The 20,180-nt window shown below is 36.5% G+C and overlaps 1 protein-coding gene across 5 annotated transcripts in view; it reads right to left on the bottom strand.

Moving 5' to 3' along the window:
- Positions 1-869: 869 nt before the first annotated feature.
- Positions 870-20,180, bottom strand: part of MAP4K5 (mitogen-activated protein kinase kinase kinase kinase 5) — a 142,767-nt gene continuing 123,456 nt past the window's right edge. For all 5 annotated transcript variants that reach the window (XM_064292453.1, XM_010588626.3, XM_064292455.1 and 2 more), the window contains 9 exons: positions 19,747-19,861; positions 19,231-19,289; positions 17,398-17,501; positions 16,837-17,014; positions 10,885-10,953; positions 9,705-9,797; positions 7,652-7,722; positions 4,313-4,368; positions 870-1,607 (listed from right to left, as the gene is read on the bottom strand). In XM_064292453.1, the coding sequence (XP_064148523.1) occupies positions 1,520-1,607; positions 4,313-4,368; positions 7,652-7,722; positions 9,705-9,797; positions 10,885-10,953; positions 16,837-17,014; positions 17,398-17,501; positions 19,231-19,289; positions 19,747-19,861 (833 nt within the window). In that variant the 3' untranslated portion in view covers positions 870-1,519. The remainder of the gene's footprint in view (positions 1,608-4,312; positions 4,369-7,651; positions 7,723-9,704; positions 9,798-10,884; positions 10,954-16,836; positions 17,015-17,397; positions 17,502-19,230; positions 19,290-19,746; positions 19,862-20,180) is intronic.

A 20,180-nucleotide genomic window follows, 5' to 3' on the forward strand; every position in this document is an offset into this window, starting at 1 on the left:
AAGACAGAATAAGATAGTTATACTGTTTTTCCCTCAAGTAACTGGTCATAAAAAATCTGTAGATTGCTATTGCTAATCCCTTGTTCATCATCTTAATGCTAACTATACTCAATAAACTCATTAAGCAGCTGGTACCAATGTGACACTTGAATTTTCAATACTAACGTAACAATAGCAAAAGTAAAACAAACCCAATGATGGCCCTATCCGCTCCTATTTTTTGAATACTGGTTTTTATAATATTTATATTACCCTTTCAGGAATTCAATTTCATTTAAACATTTTTTTTCTTACACCTACTCAAAATGAGTAACAACTTATGTGAAAACCCCATGATTACATGCGTAGTTGCTTTACAGTTATCTCCTCTGGTATAGTATAAGTAAAATACATATCACGGACAGTTAAATACTTTTTCTCCTACATTAGGGATGATAATATATATATAAGATTAATTTCTTTTGCATTATCCCTAATGGAAAAAAAATCACAGGTATATTATACCGCTTGTCAAGAGTACATACACATGGTAGTCACACCTAGACATATACATTCTTTCCAATATTTCAACCATCATCAATATCTTCTGTGTGACCCCCTACAACTATATGTAGTTGAAAACATGAAACTCCCTTTTAAGGCAATTCTGCATGAAATTACAAGATACTTTCGTTAAACAAAATTGCATGTATGCATTGAACCTCCAAACACACTGTCTTCAGCCCTTCCGAAGTACTACTCCTAAAAGGTAAACAAACTTTTTATACATTATAAAAAAATTTAAGCTGCTCTGCAATGCTCCTTTGCTAAAAGTTAGATACATTACACCACTCCAGCAAGAGATTAATAAATAAGGATTAAATATTGTATTTTACAAAAAAAACATACGGAATGGCCAATGTAAAAATGAAAGGCTTGTTTGATAATTTTTTTTTTTTAATCAAATTATGTTCATTAAGGAGGAATAGGACATGGTATAAAATGAGAAAACTGTTACTAAATTGGAGCCCTGGTGGCGTAGTGGTTAAGAGCTCAGCTGCAAACCAAGAGGTCAGCAGTTCAAATCCACTGCCTGCTCCTTGGAAACCCTATGGGGCAGTTCTACTCTGTCCTATGGGGTCGCTATGAGTCGGAATCAACTCGACGTCAATGGGTCAGGTTTACCGGTTCACTAAATTTATCTCTCTGCAGTAATCACAAGTTGTTATCTAAAAATATGGCACCCTTGTTACAAACATTTTTTTTTAAAAAAAGACTATATCCTGGAACTAAATAGAAGACTATCTGTCTCATAGCTTTTATTAAGCAAACTTGATATAACCACCACACAGTGGCAAGAGATAGAAGAGCTGTCTCCAGCTACAGAAAATATTGAATTCTACCTAAAGTACAGATCATTGAGATAACCCACAACAGTTAAAGCAAACCATAGTTCAGTTTGTACTAAATGTCCTTAAAATATTTTGCATTCATATGAAACATATTCATTTTCCTGTCATTTGAGATCAGTTTCTGTTGCTTAGTAACTATTTTCATGTCCAGCCAAGATGTAGAGATTGCTGTGTGCAGTAGGATTTTCTGTTGGCCTACTTTCCAAAACGACAACCCTGCAATTAAACCAAAACAAAAGGCTTGTTTAAGGGTAAAAACAGAAATTGCATGCTTTGAATACTAACATCAAACCAGGAAAGAATATCATTGTTCACATTCTTATAACACTATTTAAGGGATCATAGACGTATAGTCAAATTCAGCTTTACATTTTATAGCCTAAAAAAACAACTGATTAAGAATTATGAAATTTATAAATCTAAACATTTCAGGACAGTCTGATTACCTCATCACAACTCTAAAACAAAACTATTTGCCCCCTCATTTTACCAACAAAAGGTATAACAACATGTTAGGAATTTATACTAACAGGAAGGGGGTGAACAAAGGGGCTGAGAGAATAAGATACCCATCCAATGTTCTCTTTTCCAGGTGTTTGAAAATAAATGGTTAACAAAAAAAATTACCAAATAGGGTCCCTCCCCCTTGTCCCTGGAACAAGGGCAGGGAAAGAGTCCAGTCGAACGACTGACAGGAAGAAAAAAAAAAAATCAATCAAGTGGCATACCACAGCATTTAAATTGTGGAGGGTGGGGAGGGGTTTGAGAACAAAATAAAATATGCATGCAGAGAAAAAAGTCTAGAGGGGGGAATGGGAGGAAAAGAACATATATACTTCATGAATTTTCCACAACTAGCATGTATTACTTTTGTAATGAAAATAATAAAAAAGTAATATATATTTTATATTATGCATTACAGAAAAAAAAGGGAAATAAAATTACCTATCATCTAATCTAATCAACTAGGGTTGCTGTTGTTGTCGTGTACTGTCGAGTCCATTCTGACTTATAGTGCCCTATAGGACAGAGTAGAACTGACTCATGGGGTTTCCTAGGCTGTAATCCTTATGGGAGCAGACTGCCAGATCTTTGGTCTTTTCTCCCGAGAAGCCTCTAGTGGGTCTGAACTACTGACCTTTGGGTTAACAGCCAAGCACTTAACCATTGAGCCACAAGGACTCCTTAGCCAGTTAATATTTTGTCATATTTAGGGTTTTTTTTCTAGGCATAAATATCTATATTTAAACAATTATTTAACCACTTTTAAAATTAAAATAAATCAAATACTTTAGTTATGATATATCTCTCAAATCAAGAAGATGCCCAAGATAGAAGGTAACCAGAACAGGGCCATCCATGGTCTGAAAAAAGCAGTTTTTTAGGGCAAATCATGATAGAGAATGGAGAGACAATACAGAAAAGCAGGGAAGGAGGAGAAAACTCTGGGGAAAGGGAATAGAATAAAACAGGAACAGAGAAATGGTTTCTGATAGCTACCAATTCACCCTCCACACCAAGCAGAATTGTTTCACGCTACGTGTCTCTTTAAAGTGCCAACTGCATCACTGGACACAATTCTTTTGTCAGCCCTTCCTGCAGAAGCAAAGAGCCTCCCAGTTTAGTTCTAGAGTACTTTACCAGGTGGTCTCAAATTGCTTTTGTTGTTGTTGTTGTTGGACTCTAGTTACTAAGTTGCAATGCCCCTTTCTAACTCACTAGTAGTTGCCATTTTCAAAAAATCCTTTTCTCTTTACCCAACTCTGTAAAATTTTCATGGAGTCAAAACTCTACTTTTCCCCCCACCTTTCCTCAAGTATATAATATTTAAGCAATGATTTTGCAACTCGGCTGAATTGAAGACCAGAGGTTCTCAATCCTTGCCTGAGGACTATGAATACTATATAGCCAATTTTGCTGTAGTAACGTTTGGAAGGAAAACAGGAAGGAATGGGTAATTTTATCAGTCACTGTTGTTACTAGGTGGCACTGAGTCAATTTTGACTTACATCGACCCATGTGACAGAGGAGCACTGCCCCATCGGGTTTTCTAGCCTGTAATCTTTACCGGGGCAGACTGCTAGGTCTTTCTTCCTTGGAGCCACTGGGTAGGTTGGAACCACCAACCTTTTCATTAGTGGCTGAGTGTTTAAGTATCTGTGCCACCAAAGCTCCTTATATCAGTCACACACACACACAAAAAACCAAACCCACTACTGTCGAGTTGATTCTGACCCACTGCAGCCCTACAGGACAGAGGAGAACTGCTCCACAGGGTTTCTAAGGCCGTAAATCTTAATGCAAGCAGACTACCACATCTTTCTTCCCCAGAGCGAGTAGGTTCAAACCACCAACCTTTCGGATAGTAGCCGAGTGCTTTACCACTGTGCCACCAGGGCTTCTTTATTACTCATAATAATATAGATTTGGAGAATGCATTGTTTTTCTGTTTCATAAGAAGGTACAATTTGTAACTTGTCTTTCATTCTGAACAAAGAGACACATAATTCTTTCTAATTAGATTGACCTCAAAAACAGAGTTGAACATTTTCTGATAAAAAAGCAAATGTCAGGAGGTACATATTCTGTTGGATTTATATAGTAATAGTTAACAGAAAATAACACAGCAGGAAGAAAGGATGAAAACAAAGGGGCCTGAAATATCTGTCATGTTATTTGGGACATAAAGGCCTACATTAACACATTTGTCTTGATTGACTATAAATGTCTCTAGAATCATGATCCTCACACTGACAAAAGACTGTTTAATTGACTAAAGTATTATTCTCTCTCTCAATAAAGATACTCGGGAATTTCTCTAAGTTGCTGAGCCCTGTAAGAGTTTGTTTGAAACACAGTCACAACTGACACACAACCTTTGAATTCTTTTGGTAATTAACCTAAAACAACCAAACTATTACCTGTCTGATCCTAATAAGCGGAAAACTCTTGTTTCGTCTGAAATCTCCTGGGTAACCTAAGAAAGAAAATACATGTTAGTAATAGCTTCTCTCCTATATTGCTTAAATAACAATTTAAATATCCATTTAGATATACCAATTATTAAACAGAATGAATAATTCTGATAGATTCAATTCCTCAAATGAAAAAAATTTCATAAGTTTTTTTTCTGATTACCTATTAGAAATGAACCAACATTTATGGAACATCTAGTATGGGTCAGGTACTTTCCTTAGAAGAAGCTTTGGGCTATGTATTATAATTCCCATATTGTTGAAAAAGAAACCAAGGCTCAGAGAGGCTGAGTAATTTGGTAGACCCAAGATTTGAATACAGGTTTTGCTTGACTGCAGAACCCTGCTCGTTCCTTTGTATCACAGTGCAGATGCCTGAGTGCTCTGCACTGCACCCTGTAGCCCACCTGATTTCAGTGCAGCCATGGTGGACACACCCATGCACAAATGTCCCTCAAGTGTACACTGCAGGGTCCTTCTGCTGTTTTCTCTAAAGCTACAGAAGGTACTCAGCCATGTGCAGGTGCTTCCCCAAAATGTGGAGGGTTTATATGCCAGGGGGCAACCCATAACAAATACAGGACTGCAGTTGGCACTTAAATGCCCACCTCTCATCTTCAAGTGAGTCCACCCTGAGGTGCGGTCGGCACCGCTGCTTAGCGGTCCCCATGGGGTTAAGCTCCAGTTGCTCAGAGTGGGAACTAGCTTATTAATGCACACTTTATTTTTCTTGTTTTAAATTTCTCATGCCATCACTTGTTTTCTAGAATCTACTACCAAATAAACTGCCTGCAGTTGAGTGCTTGTCTTAGGATCTGCTTTTGGAGGAACCCAAACTAAAACAATAACACTATAAAAAGTACAAAAATAGTCCAATATCAAGGAATTTACAGCCTAACTGGGAAGGCAGAATTAATAAATTTGAATCAGAGAGTAATTCAGTGCTATAATACATGGAGCTGATTTTTGGAGTAGTAAGTTTCAATCACTGTGGACTGGAGCAGCTGGCTGTTACTTTACGAAAGAGGTTAAAACTTTAGCAAGACCTAAGATGGAGGATGAGAACATAATCAGAAAGGAGGAGCTAAGCAAGATGAATTAAAATATTTGGTTAGGATACAGAATTTGACTTGATATGGTGAGCAACAGGTATCTTCTGTAGAATTCTAACCACAGAATGACACGATAGAAGCAGTACTTAAGCACAATTAATCGTATGGCAATAAGTAGGACTATAAGATTCCTCAAGTGCAGAGACCTGGTACCATTTAGGTATATGGGGCAGTAACTAGATAAACTGATATATTCCAAGACAGGTGATTTATTTTCTCCTGGAAACATTCTACTTCTGCATTCATCTAAGAGGTGGTAATACTCATTTATATATAAATAAAAGTGTAGCTAAAACTAAAGGCAGATTCAAACAGAAGATTTTGAACTTTAAAATACGTTCACAAATATGCAGTCTACAAGAATTACACAGGTGCACAAATGGGAAATTTTTCTGTTAGTACTCTCTTCAACTATTAGAATTCATCACTCAAGGCTGAACCTAAATCCCATCTCCTGTATGAAATATATTCTGATTACCTAAGCTGGAGGTGACTTTTGGAGATCCTTTAAATCCAGGCACTGCCATATAACTAGTTGTGCAACTATGGCAAACTACTTAACCACTCTATGCCAGTAAAAACGGGGATACAAATTGTACCTACCTCATAGGATTGTTTTGAGACTTACATGAGCAAATATATGCAAAGTGCCTGGAACACAGTAGGTGTTTATATCATTTATAATTATACTTCGTTATGTCCCACAGTGTTATAGTAGTATCTTGCATGTAGTTAGTATTCAATAAATATTTACTAAATTAATTGTCTTAGATGTTTCCTTAGTCCTGTGATCTAATACGTATTTATAATTTTAATTAAAATATCAAAAAAGCTACATACTTGTAGCTTATGGAAGAGGCCATGAAATTTAGAAACAATAATCTGCATCTATGTTTTTTCTTTATGTTCAGCAAGCTTAGCAATATTTACAAACTACAAATTAGAGGACTGAAATTGTATAAGCTCATATTTTGTAATTCCTTGTGGCAGTGAAAATTTAAAAATACAATACAAAACATATTTGAAGGAAAATACTGGTTCTTTTGTTCTACCAGTTCACAGCATTAAGGGCACTAAACATAGTAATGTAGGTTCCTAGAGAAAATGCATAAAATGAACATTTCAGTATTTAAAATCTTTAACAGACGCGTGAAATAAGTCAAACACGAGAGGACAAATATTGTGTGAGACCACTACTGTAAAAACTCATGAAAAGGTTTACACACAAAAAGACATAATTTTTGATGGTTATGAGGGAGGGGAGGGGTGGAGAGGGAAAAACACTAAATAGATAATAGATAAGTGGTAACTGGTGAAGAGTAAGACAATACACAATACTGGGGAAGCCAGTACAACTTGTACAAGGCAAGGTCATGGAAGCTCCACAAACACATCCAAATTGCTGGGCTGAGGGCTGTGGGGACCATGGTCTCCGGGAACATCTAGCTCAACTGGCATAACATAGTTTATAAAGAAAATGTTCTACACTCTTACTTTGGTGAGTAGTGTCTGGGGTCTTAAAAGCCTGTGAGCAGCCATCTAAGGTAAGATACCCCACTGGTCCCACCCCTTCAGAAGTAAGGTAGAATGAAGAAAACTAAACATACAAGGAAAAGATTAGTCCAAAGGACTAATGGACCACATCTACCACCGCCTCCGCCAGACTGAGTCCAGTACAGCTAGATAGTGCCCAGCTACCACCACTGGCTGCTCTGACAGGGATCACAATAGAGAGTCCCAGATAGAGCTGGAGAAAAATGTAGAACAAAATTCTAACTCACAAAAAAGGGAGCAGGCTCACTGGCCTGACAGAGACTGGAGAAACCCTGAGAGTATGGCCCCGGGACACCCTTTTAGCTCAGTAATGATGTAACTCCCTAGGTTCACCCTTCAGCCAAAGATTAGTCAGGCCCATGAAACAAAACAAGACTAAGGGGCACACTAGCCCTGGGGCAGGGACTAGAAGCCAGGAGGGAACAGGAAACCTGGTAATAGGAAACCCAAGGTTGAGAAAGAGAGTGTTGACATGCCATCGGGTTATTAACCAATGTCATAAAACAGTATGTGTACTAACTATTTAATGAGAAACTAGTTTATTCTGTATGCCTTCATCTAAAGTACAAGGAAAAAAAAAAAACTTTATCAGAAAACACTGGAGGCTGAAAAAACGTACCTCATTTGACTTGAAGCTTTTACCCTGCATCCCATGTTTCCAGAAGGCCAACACACTGTCTTGAAGGCATACTAAAATGATAAGGGAAAAGTGAACTAAAATAAAGCACAGAGAAATTACCATAAATTGCCCATTTTACTAAATTATAAATACTGTAATGCTTGAATTTAGCACTTGAATAGTGCTTAATGCTAAATTCCACTGTCTAAACCATTAGTTCCCCTATATAGTTTTGTGGCAAAGCCATGCCTAAGCTTAAGTAATCTACTGAAGGTTATCCAAGTTTTCAAAGATATATATAACAGTTGTTCATTTAAACATGTGCTAACTTCCGATGGGCTGCATATCAGCATTTTAATTTCTTTCATATGCTTAATCTTTTTTTTCACATAGGTGAAATTATAAAAACATATGTAATTGTTTTCTGGATAAAAAACACGGCTATTTAAATACTGGCATATATTCAGAGGTTATCTATTAAGGAAGAATTATTTATGTCCACATTTTAACTATTACAAAATTAATTTTTAAAAATAAAACTGTCCCACAGTCTACAATTTAACCACACACTGAATACTTACGATTTGTGAGCCAATTCTTACAGTAAATCTATAAAAAGCTAATCTAAGAATGTTCTGGAAACACAATTTAGCTCAATAAAAATATTTTATAATGACAAATCACGTAAGTTTCACTAACTGCTACAAATAAAAAAAAGTTACTGGTTTTATTTTTTTTTTAAGTGGTGATTTAAATGGATTTTTCTACTCAGGAGGTTCCTTGTTATTATCTCAAGGTTCACTGGCAAGGACGAATGGTAGCCTGAGAGGAACAAACTTTTGTGTAGCAATTAAAATTGCCTAAATAATTGGGCACATATGAAAAAGCTACGTTGTTTTTCAGTGTGTTTCTGTGACTATATGTCAGTAGCTCTTTTACATATTATATATCTTAAATAAAAATATTAAATCTTAGAAACTGGCATGCAATATCCAGCACATAGAGTAAAAGGAACTAGTTCCAAAATACCTGTTGAGTTGGCATCTACAGAACATTTAGGTTTTCTGCTTCAATAAGTTAAATTTCCCAGTCATCAGCAAATTATTTTTATTTAAGATATTATATAGAGGCATACTTTGTGATAAGGACAAAGCTCTAGTTGAGAATATTAAATATATATATGTAAAATTTCTAACTAGTGAGACACATGGTTTTAAAAAATATATACATTTAGTTATAAAATCCATACATTTTTATGATCCAAATAAAAATGGCCAACTTTGTTTTAACTCTGTTCTTTGACTTACAGTAGAATCATATCATAAATTGTTCAAAGTGTTTCTAGCCAAGATATTTTTTTCACAAGCTCTGTACCCCTGGGAAAAGTACTTACTGACATATAATCAATGAGATGTAAACAATGATAATATGTAATGATCTTTTTATCACAAAACCAATGAATATTACACAGTAAAACACTCACTGACAAAGAAACAAACTAAAAGGGCACATTAATCTCCAAGTCCTGTGGAAACTACATATAATTATATATAAAAAATAGACTTAAAAAGCAATAACCAACAACATACCAACCGCTGCCTTACATAACAAAGAATAATACACCTAACACTGTTACTCACATCACACAAATACCTTCATGATTTGGGAAGAACTGGGAGAAGTATAATTCACTTGATGCAGCAAAGGGATTAATGAACAGAAATTTTAAAAATGATTTCAAGTTTTAAATATTTAGGAAACTATAATAAAATATTTATTATGGTTTAGACCTACTCTGTCCAATATAGTAGCCGCTAGCCACATGTGGCTATTTAAATTAAAATTAAAAAAACTAAAATTTAGCACTATCCACATTTCAAGTGCTCAATAGCCACATGCAGTTAATGGCTACTGTACTGTAGAACATAAATACAGAACATTTCTATCAGAACAGAAACTTCTATTAGACAGTGCTGGTCCAGACAAATCTAAATATAGAATGAACAATAAAACAGGTATTCCAAACTCATTAATAAAAAAAAAGGAGGCTTACCTACAGATTCGATGCGAAAATCAAAACTTAGCTCAGAGGCCAGTTTCTTACTTGATTTTAGCTTTCCTTGCAGATTTACAATTTTTACAAATTCTTTAAGAAAGCAAAAAAAAAACAAAACAAAAAATACAAATCAAGAACGGAAATACCAATCTGTTAAAATAAATGTAACTTGGTATATGGCTACTACATGGATATCAAACAACATTCTTAATAAAGTTCAACTATTTTCTTGAACCAAGTATGGCCAGTGAAAAATTGCTATTTATATATCTTAAAAAAATGTACTATAAAAGTGACTCCTTTGGTAAATGGCAGTTCTATTATTTTCTTTTTTATATAGCATATTATTAAACATTTACATTCTCATTTTTTAAAAGCACAGTTCTTTAAAACTGGCTGCCTTGGTGCCCAGATATTTAGCAATAAGAATTGATTTTACCCTTACAAATTATACAATGTATGATGAGTAATACAGTAACTAATTAATTAATATGAGTACTATTCTACAAAGGTCCACAGAGGCAAGAAATAGTACCTCATGGGTCACAATTTCTCTAGAAGTAAACCCGAAGATAAGGAGTGTACACAAATAATTCCATTTCCCTTTATCCGTTTGTTTAATTTCGCCATCTTCTCTCTGACTTGAAGATGCTTTCTCTTCTGCACTGGTTTCTCCTTTATCTACTACCATGATTTGTGATTACAGGCCTATCTCTACTGTTGCTTACTGAAACTGATTTATAAATAGTATAGCTGACAACAACTGAAGTCGTCCTCTGCCTCCTTAAAAAACAAAAACCTCAAGAAAGTCAATATTCCATTTACCTTGAATAATTGGGAGAAAGGGCCTAGTTAAAGGTTTTGAAAGAATTTTGATAAATCTATAAATTACTCAGATGAAAACTATGCACAATTTATTTCTCTTTGATGACTCAAAGGTATTTAAGGACTTAACATTAAATGTTCAGCATTATTAAAATAAATTCAGACTATCTGATTATTTGGTTAATTACGGAAACTCTGGCGGCGCAGTGGTTAAGAGTTACAACTTCAGTAGAACAAGGCCATTTAAGGTGGAAAAGTGACAATCTTTAATTACAGTTTAATAGAATCAATGCCATTAAAAGAATTATTATATCAAGTATCTACCCCGAATAAACCTTAAAATAGTACTTACTGTCTAAACACACTAAAACTGTATCTCTCTCCAACTGCGTTACATGAATGGAATCTAACTGTTGGCTGCCTAGGGGAAAAATAAGGTTACAGTTATACAACACTGCTTCAAAAACTAAAACCTAGGAAATAAACACAATTCTGACTTTGAAATCTAACTCAGAAATTATATTCTGTAAGGAGGGTTATATTTTCATAAATTAAATACCAGTCATATTAGGAAGAACAACTTAAGCCCTAACTGTGCTAAGAAGAGCTCAATATTTCATTTAATTATTATCTCAGCTAATCCTAGAAAGGTGAGTTACAAAGATAAAATAAGGCAAAGAGTAAATATGGGGAGGAAAGTACGCATGCTATACAATGGCTAGATTTTGCTCTGCACTTTACACTGCCAACGGGAAGATGGAAGCAAGATCAATTGGGTAAGTTACGCTGTCCCTTAGATAAAGAAAATCCAGTGATTCGGAAAAGCAAAAGGATTAATGATACTATGGTCAGAGAGAAATTTTTCCTAGTATTGAGGTGTGTGTTTGTGGTAGGGGGAGGTGAGGTGCTGATGAGAGGGTCCTTTACAAAGAGGATGCTGAGTAACATAAAGAATATTGCTAACGACATCTTTGTAAGAATTCTTATCATTTTGCTGATATTCATAAGGGCTGCTTATTTTAACATCTGCTAAAAGATGTTACGATATCTTTGCAGAACACTCATTCTAGGCACTCAGATCTAGTGAATGGTCTGACTAAATCTAAAAAGATTTTAATTTAGGGCAGTGCTTCCTTTGGGAAGTCCATGGATCCTCTACCTCGAAAAACGCACATTTGAACGTAAACTTAAAATTTTATATATTGGAAAAATAGGAAAGCAGTCTATCACACAGCCTCTGACTCCCACCTGGTATGCCTTATCAGAAGGCTTGGGCCCCAAATATTCCCTGATAACTATGGAGGCTGGTAACTCAGCCCATCTCCCTCTCCCAATTTCTTTTTCTTATTGGGAAACTTGCTCCCTGTTCTGAGCACACAGAAAACTCTGCTCTGCTTATGTATGCACATCATATGGCACCTGGCCAACCCCATTTCTATATCTGATCTTTCGGGGAGGGAACAGTATCTGTCATCTGCAGCACAAGAAGAGTACGTGCGGACAATCAGCCCTGCACTGCCTGTAGGGGCCGGCCTGCCAGCCACGGGGGACTGATACCCTCTATTAAAACTGACCTTGCTCTGACTTTTCTCTGCGTGAGAAAAGCAATGTTTCAACCAGTGCCTGTGAATCTTGTCTCTCTTGGTGACCTTGGACCTGGCTCAACAATATTATTTCACGGTGTATGTGGATCTTCCAAAGCCTACTATGTGAAGAATTCAGATCTACAGAATCCCTCAACTGTCCCTCAGGCAACTCTCTAGAACAATATAGTACTTCTCAGCTAATCTATGTTCATGCATTAATTCACAAATATTTACTGGGAGCTCACGATATGTTCAACACCATCCTAGGAGATGAGAACACAGTCTACAGCTATAATAGATCAGATTAAGACAAGAAGAGTCCTGGAGTAGGAGCACATTTTAGCTGTTACTGTTGCCAGTTCAAGGCATAGCCATGTTCCTAAACAGAGAACACAGTGGGGGTTGCATTTGCAACCACTTGTGAAAACTGAGAAGCCTAATGGGGCAAAGCGCTGGACTAGAAAGGCTGCTGCACCTCTATTTTAGGGTGATTGGAATGATTACCTCCTGGCCCTCCTCAGGAAGTTATTTTGGGTCTGTTTTAATTTTAGCCTAGTCAATTTTAAAAGTGGGGAATAGAATACTTCAGGCATTGAAAAACTAAAAAAGAAAAACCAAACAAAAACCAAACCCAGTGCATCAAGTCGAAAAAGCAAACAACAACCCCCCCCCCAAAAAGCCCAAAACTCAAAAGAAGACTTCAAATATCTAACTTCGTGCATGTAACCTCCTAACATATAATCCAGAAGAAAGTGGCTGAAAACACACATTAGGTAATTGTATGAAATGACTTGCTCTATAATATTATATGTTGTGTCATTAGGTGCCATCAAGTCAGTTCTGACACGTAACGACCTTATGTACGACAGAATGAAATGCTGCCCGGTCCTGCACCATCCTCACAATTGTTGTTATGCTTAAGGTCCATTATTGCAGCCACTGTGACAATCCATCTCATTGAAGGTCTTCTTTTTTTTTCGCTGACTCTCTACTTTACCAAGCATGATGTCCTTATCCGGTGACTTGTCCCTCCTGATAATATGTCCAAAGTATGAAATATTTAGTTTCGCCATTCTTGCTTCTAAGGAGCATTCTGGCTGCACTTCTTCCAAGACAGATTGTTCATTCCTTTGGCAGTCCATGGTATATTCAATATTCTTCTACACCACAATTCAAAGGCATCAATTTTTCTTCGGTTTTTCTTATTCATTGTTCAGCTTTCAGATGCATGGAAAGCGACTGAAGACACCATGGCTTGGGTCAGGCTCACCTTAGTCTTCAAGGTGACACCTTTGCTTTTCAACACTTTAAAGAGGTCTTTTGCAGCAGATTTACCCAATGCAGTGTGTCTTTTGATTTCTTAACTGCTACACTTCCAGGGGTGTTGATTGTGGATCCAAGTAAAATGAAATCCTTGGCAACTTCAATCTTTTCACCGTTTATCATGTCGCTTACTGGTCCAGTTATGGGCATTTTTGTTTATGTTGAGGTGTAATCCATATTGAAGGCTGTGGTCTTTGATCTTCATCAGTAAGTGCTTCAAGTCCTCTTCACTTTCAGCGAGCAAAGTTGTGTCATTTACATAACAAGGCTGTTAATGAGTCTTCCTCCAATCCTGATGACCCATTCTTCTTCATGTAGTTCAGTTTCTCCAATTATCTGCTCAGCATACAGATTGAATAGGTATGATGAAAGGATACAACCCTGACACACACCCTTCCTGACTTTAAACCACGAAGTATCCCCTTGTTCTGCTGGAATGACTGTCTCTTGATCTATACACAGGTTCCTCATGAGCACAATTAAGTGTTCTGGAATTCCTATTCTTCGCAATGTTATCCATAACTTGTTATGACCCACACAGTTGAATGCCTTTGCATAGTCAATAAAACACAGGTAAACATCCTTCTGGTATTCTCTGCTTTTAGCCAGGATCCATCTGACATCAGCAATGATATTCCTGGTTCTACGTCCTCTTCTGAATCCAGCTTGAATTTCTGGCCGTTCTCTGTCGATACACTGCTGCAGCCAATTTTAAATGATCTTCAGCAATAGTATATACTAACCGTCAAAAAGAACTTTGGGGCTGTTTGTTAAAAATGATCTTGGTTTTAAATAAATTTATCTATAACCTTTCTTTTTAGCAGTAACTATTTAACAGGGATATGTTTCTATTTGGGCTGCTGACATTTCGTGATAATAAAAGTATGTCATTTGCACCAGTTTGCTGTAGCAGGAATGCATGCACCCAAAAGCATTAAACAATAAATTAAAAAGGCCACGGTGTCAGTGGAGGTGGGAAGGTACAAAATACATTCCCATTTAACTCCACTGGAAATTATGACTTGGTCCATAAAGAGTGTTCACAGTCCAGTGAATGCTGAAGCTGGCTTGTTTTGAGTTGTTAAATGTTCAGGAATTTTGTGAACTAGTTGATGTCAGGTTGGTGTCTTCAAACTGGCCATGGTGGGAGTATTTATACCACAGAGATAGGCAACTGCTACAAACCAGCCATCTGTGCACCTCAATAGCCTGTTATTAAACATTTAGTAGGACCCCAATGGTTCATACTTATTCTGAAAGTGACATTAGTGTGAATTCTACATTATTGTCCATAGCTGGGTTCCATAAGGAATTCTTATAATTTAGCCTATGTTACGGGTTGAATTGTGTCCCCTAAAGATATGTATTATAAATCCTAACCCATATACCTGTGGATAGAGAGCCCTGGTAGTGCAGCAGTTAAAGCACTCAGCTGTGAATTGAAAGCTCAGTGGCTCAAACCCTCCAGCTGCTCTGAGGGAGAAAGATGAGACAATCTGCTTCCGAAAAGATTTACAGCCTTGGAAACCCTATGGGGCAGTTCTACTCTGTTCTGTAGGGTCAGTGTATGTCAGAATCAACTGGAAGGCAGTGGGTTTGGTATAATCCCATTTGGAAATAGGGTTTTTTTTCTTACATATCAGTGTAGTGCATATCTTGAGCCAATCATTTCTGAGGTATAAAAAAGCAGACAGGCACCGAAGCAAGCAAGCACTAACGGGGGAAAGGCAGATGCCCTGAGGATATACCCAAGAAACGCTGAAAAAAAATGCTAGAAAAGCTAGACAAGGATTTTCCCTCAGAGCAGACAGAGACTTCCCCTAGAGCACTGCCTTGAATTTGTACTTCTGGCCTCCTATACAGTAAGAAAATAGATTTCTGATTGTTAAAGCCACTCACTTGTGGTATTTCTGTTACAGCAGCACTAAGAAACAAAACAGCCTATTTGATCAAAAGTCAAAAGACATTTAATAAAAAGATACTTATCAGGGATTTCTTCACAAGATGGCAAAGAATGTAACAGTGGTCAGCAATGAAATAGCCACAACTAAAGCTTGCTTGATTTCATATGTAAAACCGGCCTGATAAACCTGGAATTGGAAATGATCAAACACCAGCGCAACAAGCAGGAACCTGTTAAGTGAAACCTCCCCCTTTCCCTTTTTAAAAGCAAATTCTTGATTGACTTGTTCTAATTTTAAATTTGAGAATAAACTTTCCAACCTTTCCTGAGGCTTCACTGAGACATATTTGATAAAATCCTAGGCTAACCAATCATTCTCATTTGCAAAGTCCAGAAGACATTTCTTTGCATCCTTAAATGGTAAGGCTTGGAGGCCACACCTGAGAAACTTCTTTCTGTTCAAGTCTGAAAAGCACACTCAGTGATTCAAAGTGAGGGAAATAAGAAAGCAGTGATAAGAAAAAAGGTAAATCTCCTTGCTTAAGAAGCTGATAAAAAAAAAAAAAAAACTTTAAAAAACTTATTTAGCAAGCCCAAAGATGAACTGATAACAACTAAGACCTTCAAATGTCAGGAATCATTAAAATTTTCTTTGGTAAAATAATTTGTATAAAATCATCTCTGGTAAATAGAGATTCATACACTACATGTACATGATTCTTACTTGGGAAACTATGCACTGAATCTTTATTTAAAAGAGCTCAAGCTGAGCGAGCAGCCATCTAAGATGCATCAATTAGTCTCAACCCACCTGGAGCAAAGGAGAATGAGGAACACCAAAGACACAAAGTAATTATGAGCCCAAGAGACAGAAAGGGCCACATAAATCAGAGACTCCATCAGCCTGAGACCAGAAGAGCTAGACAGTGCCCGGCTACAACCGATGACTGCCCTGACAGGGAACACAACACAAAATCACTGAAGGAGCAGGACAGCAGTGGGATGCAGACCTCAAATTTTGTAAAAAGACTAGACTTAATGGTCTGACTGAGACTAGAAGGACCTTCGAGGTCATGGTCCCCAGACCTTCTGTTAGCCCAAGACAAGAGCCATTCCCAAAGCCAACTCTTCAGGTAGGGATTGGACTGGACTATGGGATAGAAAATGATACCGGTGAGGAGTGAGCTCCCTGGATCAAGTAGACACATGAGACTACGTGGGCAGCTCCTGTGTGGAGAGGAGATGAGAAGGCAGAGGGGGACAGAAGCTGGCTGAATGGACACGGAAATAGAGGGTAGTGAGAAGGAGGGTGCTGTTTCATTAGGGGGAGAGCAACTAGGAGTATGTAGCAAGGTGTATATAAATTTTTGTATGAGAGACTGTAAATTTTCACTTAAAGCACAATTAAAAAATAAAAGAGCTCAAGGGGGCTGAATTTGTTCTTTTGTATGCAAAAGCATCAATATTCTAACATAAGGAAAAAAATACTTACCTGTACCAATTTCTGTAAACCATGAAGACGCAGAGTTTAAGTTGATTGTCTCAAACTGAACTACCTGATTTGATTCTGTGCCCTTGCTAATAGCGACACAGACCATGGGATATTCCTGTTCTGGTATCACCAGCATTTCAAAAACATTCAAAGGACTTGGCAAAGGAAAATCAAAGTGCTGCAAAAAAGAAGTGACAGAACTGTAATTGAGAAACAATTTCCCCATTCATAGTGTTGTTGAATAAAATCAACAGAAAGCCTCCTTTTTTTTTTTTTAAATGTATCTAACTCTAAAATGGACTACCTTTAAGATAATAATAAGGATGAGTGTTTCAGAGAACTGGCCATATTATCTTTATGGCTGTAATGCTTCTATAAGTTTATTAACTAGAAGTTAAAGAGGAACTCTTAAAAAGAACACAAAAATCCCTAATTCAAACAAACACCTATAAGTAAGTATAAATGTGCTGACCCTAAATTGTAGTTCTTATAATTTTTTTAGCTGCAGGTACAAACTAGTATTTTCTACCAAAGAAAAACGTAAGTCTACATAATATATACCTTTATCAACATGAATTTCTGCATTGGCTCATACCACTGAAGTAAAACAATTCCAGACTGTAAAGCTCCACAGAGGTATTTATGTCCTGTGTAAGGGTTTCTGACTGAAAAGAAACAAACATACAGACCCAAAACGCTGAATACCTTTATAGGAAAAACATAATTAGTTAAAAGTAACAAATGAGCTATACTCACCTAAAAGCTACCCTAGCTTTCTTTATAAATTTAGTGCTGATAGGAGGAAAAAAAACAATGAAATATAGCCTGACACTGATATCAAAATCTGGACACCAAAAACCTGTTGCCATCGAGTCAATTCCCACTCATAGTGACCCTATAGGACACACGAGAATTGCCCCATAGAGTTTCCAAGGAGTGCCTGTTGGATTCGAATTGTTGAGCTTTTGGTTAGCAGCCATAGCACTTCACCACTACGCCACCAGGGTTTCCAAAAATATGGATAGAAGAAACTATTTGACGTGGCTGTTTAGCTGATACAGGAAAAAATATTGTTTCTGTTCACTAGGATGACAAGAGTGAATGGGCAGAAATTAAAGAAGGATGTCTTTTTCTTTTGGCTTTGTTATCCTTTCATTTTTAACTTGCTTATCTCTATTTTAGGTTATATACATCTTATTTCTAAAAACCTTTTATAAACCAGGTTCTTAAACACAAGAACAATACTTTAGTCACTAAAAACACTCTAAAGAGTCTGCTAATTGAGTAAACTGACTGAAAGTGTGAATCTTGGTAAGAATTAAAATCTATGATCTCATTTTTTGGTGTAGTAGTTTATATTTATCTACTTAAGATAAAAATAATTACATCTCACTAAAGATATAACTTCCTTTACTTAAATCTACAAAAACTCATTTTGGTCTTTCCTTTTCCCCAACTTGACTTGGAACAAAAAATAAAAAATACTGGTTAAAAGAGTAGGAATTTAAAATAAGCATTCTCTCATTTATGAGTTTACATCTTACACTGTAAGTTTCCAGACCTTTTTTGAGTCATAGATCTTGGACAGAGATATAAACCAATTTCTCCCTAGGAAAGTACTCACAAAATCTACTTACAATTGTAGGAGGTACATGGTTAAATGTTTCTGTTCTAGTGAATATGAAACTACTATGCAGCACGGAGATCAATGTGTAAGCTCTTAAATATTAAACAAAAAGGATAAATAGGAAGTTAAGAGCACAGGATCTGAAGTCACAGGTCTTGGGTCTGACTCTAGGCTCTGTTATTTACTAGTAACATGACAAGTTGCTCTGAAGATTAAATAAGATAATGTTCATAAGCACTAAAGCAATAACTGGTACCTGGTAAGGGCTGAATAAGGAGTGCCAGTGGTGCAATGGTTAAGCGGTCGGCTGCTAACTAAAGGTCAGCAGTTCGAACTCACCAGCAGCTCTGCAGGAGAAAAGACCTGGTGAACTGCTTCCATAAAGAATACAGTCTAGGAAACCCTAAGGGGCACTTCTACTCGGTCATACTGGGTTGCTATTAGTTGGAATCGATTCCACAGCACACAACACCAACAACGGCTGAAAACTGAAAGCCAGGATATTAACAGAGATACAGCCTCAGTGGCTATGGTTAAAAAGCTTTAGGAAAGCTACACTTAGGGAAAACACTAAGGCTATTGTCTCCAAGCACTTTTATTCCATGTACCTCTCTATATATTCTTGTGCTCCCATGGTCCCCTAACCTCTAACTAAAAACAAATAAAAAACTTTCCCTCCTTCCTATTTAATGCTGTAAGACGTTTCAGATAATTTTAAAGATGTCAAAAGTTCTAACCATTCAGTTTGATAAATACCATTTACTCACCTATACAACATTTGTGACAGCCTTTTGTATCTGGAATCTTGGTTGTTAAAGCAAACTTTCTGAAAACATAAGACAATATAAATGTACTCTACTATAAAAACCCAGTGTGTCCTCGAGTCGATTCCGACTATAAAAAAAAAAAAAAAATTTTTTTTTTTCCCCGACTATAGTGGCTGCCAAATAGTGATCTGTGAATCAGATATATCAGAATAATCCAAGGAGCTTTAAAAAAAAAAAAAAAAATCAGTCTTGGACTCTGAATTCAGAGTATCTGGTTTTACAGGACTGGGGTGAGGCTTAGGAATTTGTATTTTAAAAGTTCTATAGGTGATTCCCAGGGATAGCCAAGTTAGGAACCATTGTTCTTTTGCATGCTAGATGACGTATATTTTACTGTAAACTACTTCTCAAAAATTAAGATTAAAGTAGTATTTTTACTGGGTAAAGAATATTGGCCATTTTAAAAACAGACACTATTCCCCTCATTCCCAGTAGAATCAAAATATTATTTTGTACCTTGGTAGTATGCGGTCTGGAAACCTGTGAGTTTGAATATGGGCAGCTAATCCTGGTTTTTTGGCTTGTTCAAACAAAGCTATAAGATTATGAGAGTAGAGTTGAAAGGTTTTTCCTATAAAAAAGAAACACGTTACTTTTATTAGAATCATTTACAGCAGAGAAATACAATTCTCGAGTAAAAGCAAATATAATTACCTTCTAAAATGAGGAGTCCAGAAATGTTCAAAAAGCCAAGTAAAACAGAAAAACACATACAAAAAACCCAGTTAATACTATTTTGAAAGATAAAAATAGGTAAAATGATTTTTTAAGAGAGTAGATAATTTTGTTCCATAAACCACAAATTAGGTATATTCTGACTTTAATAAGTGATCTAGGCAGAATATATGTAAACTTTAATAATGCTAGCATGGAAAGAGAAATTGTTAAAT

The sequence above is a fragment of the Loxodonta africana genome, chromosome 10 (assembly GCF_030014295.1).
Source record: "Loxodonta africana isolate mLoxAfr1 chromosome 10, mLoxAfr1.hap2, whole genome shotgun sequence".
Lineage (NCBI taxonomy): Eukaryota > Metazoa > Chordata > Mammalia > Proboscidea > Elephantidae > Loxodonta > Loxodonta africana.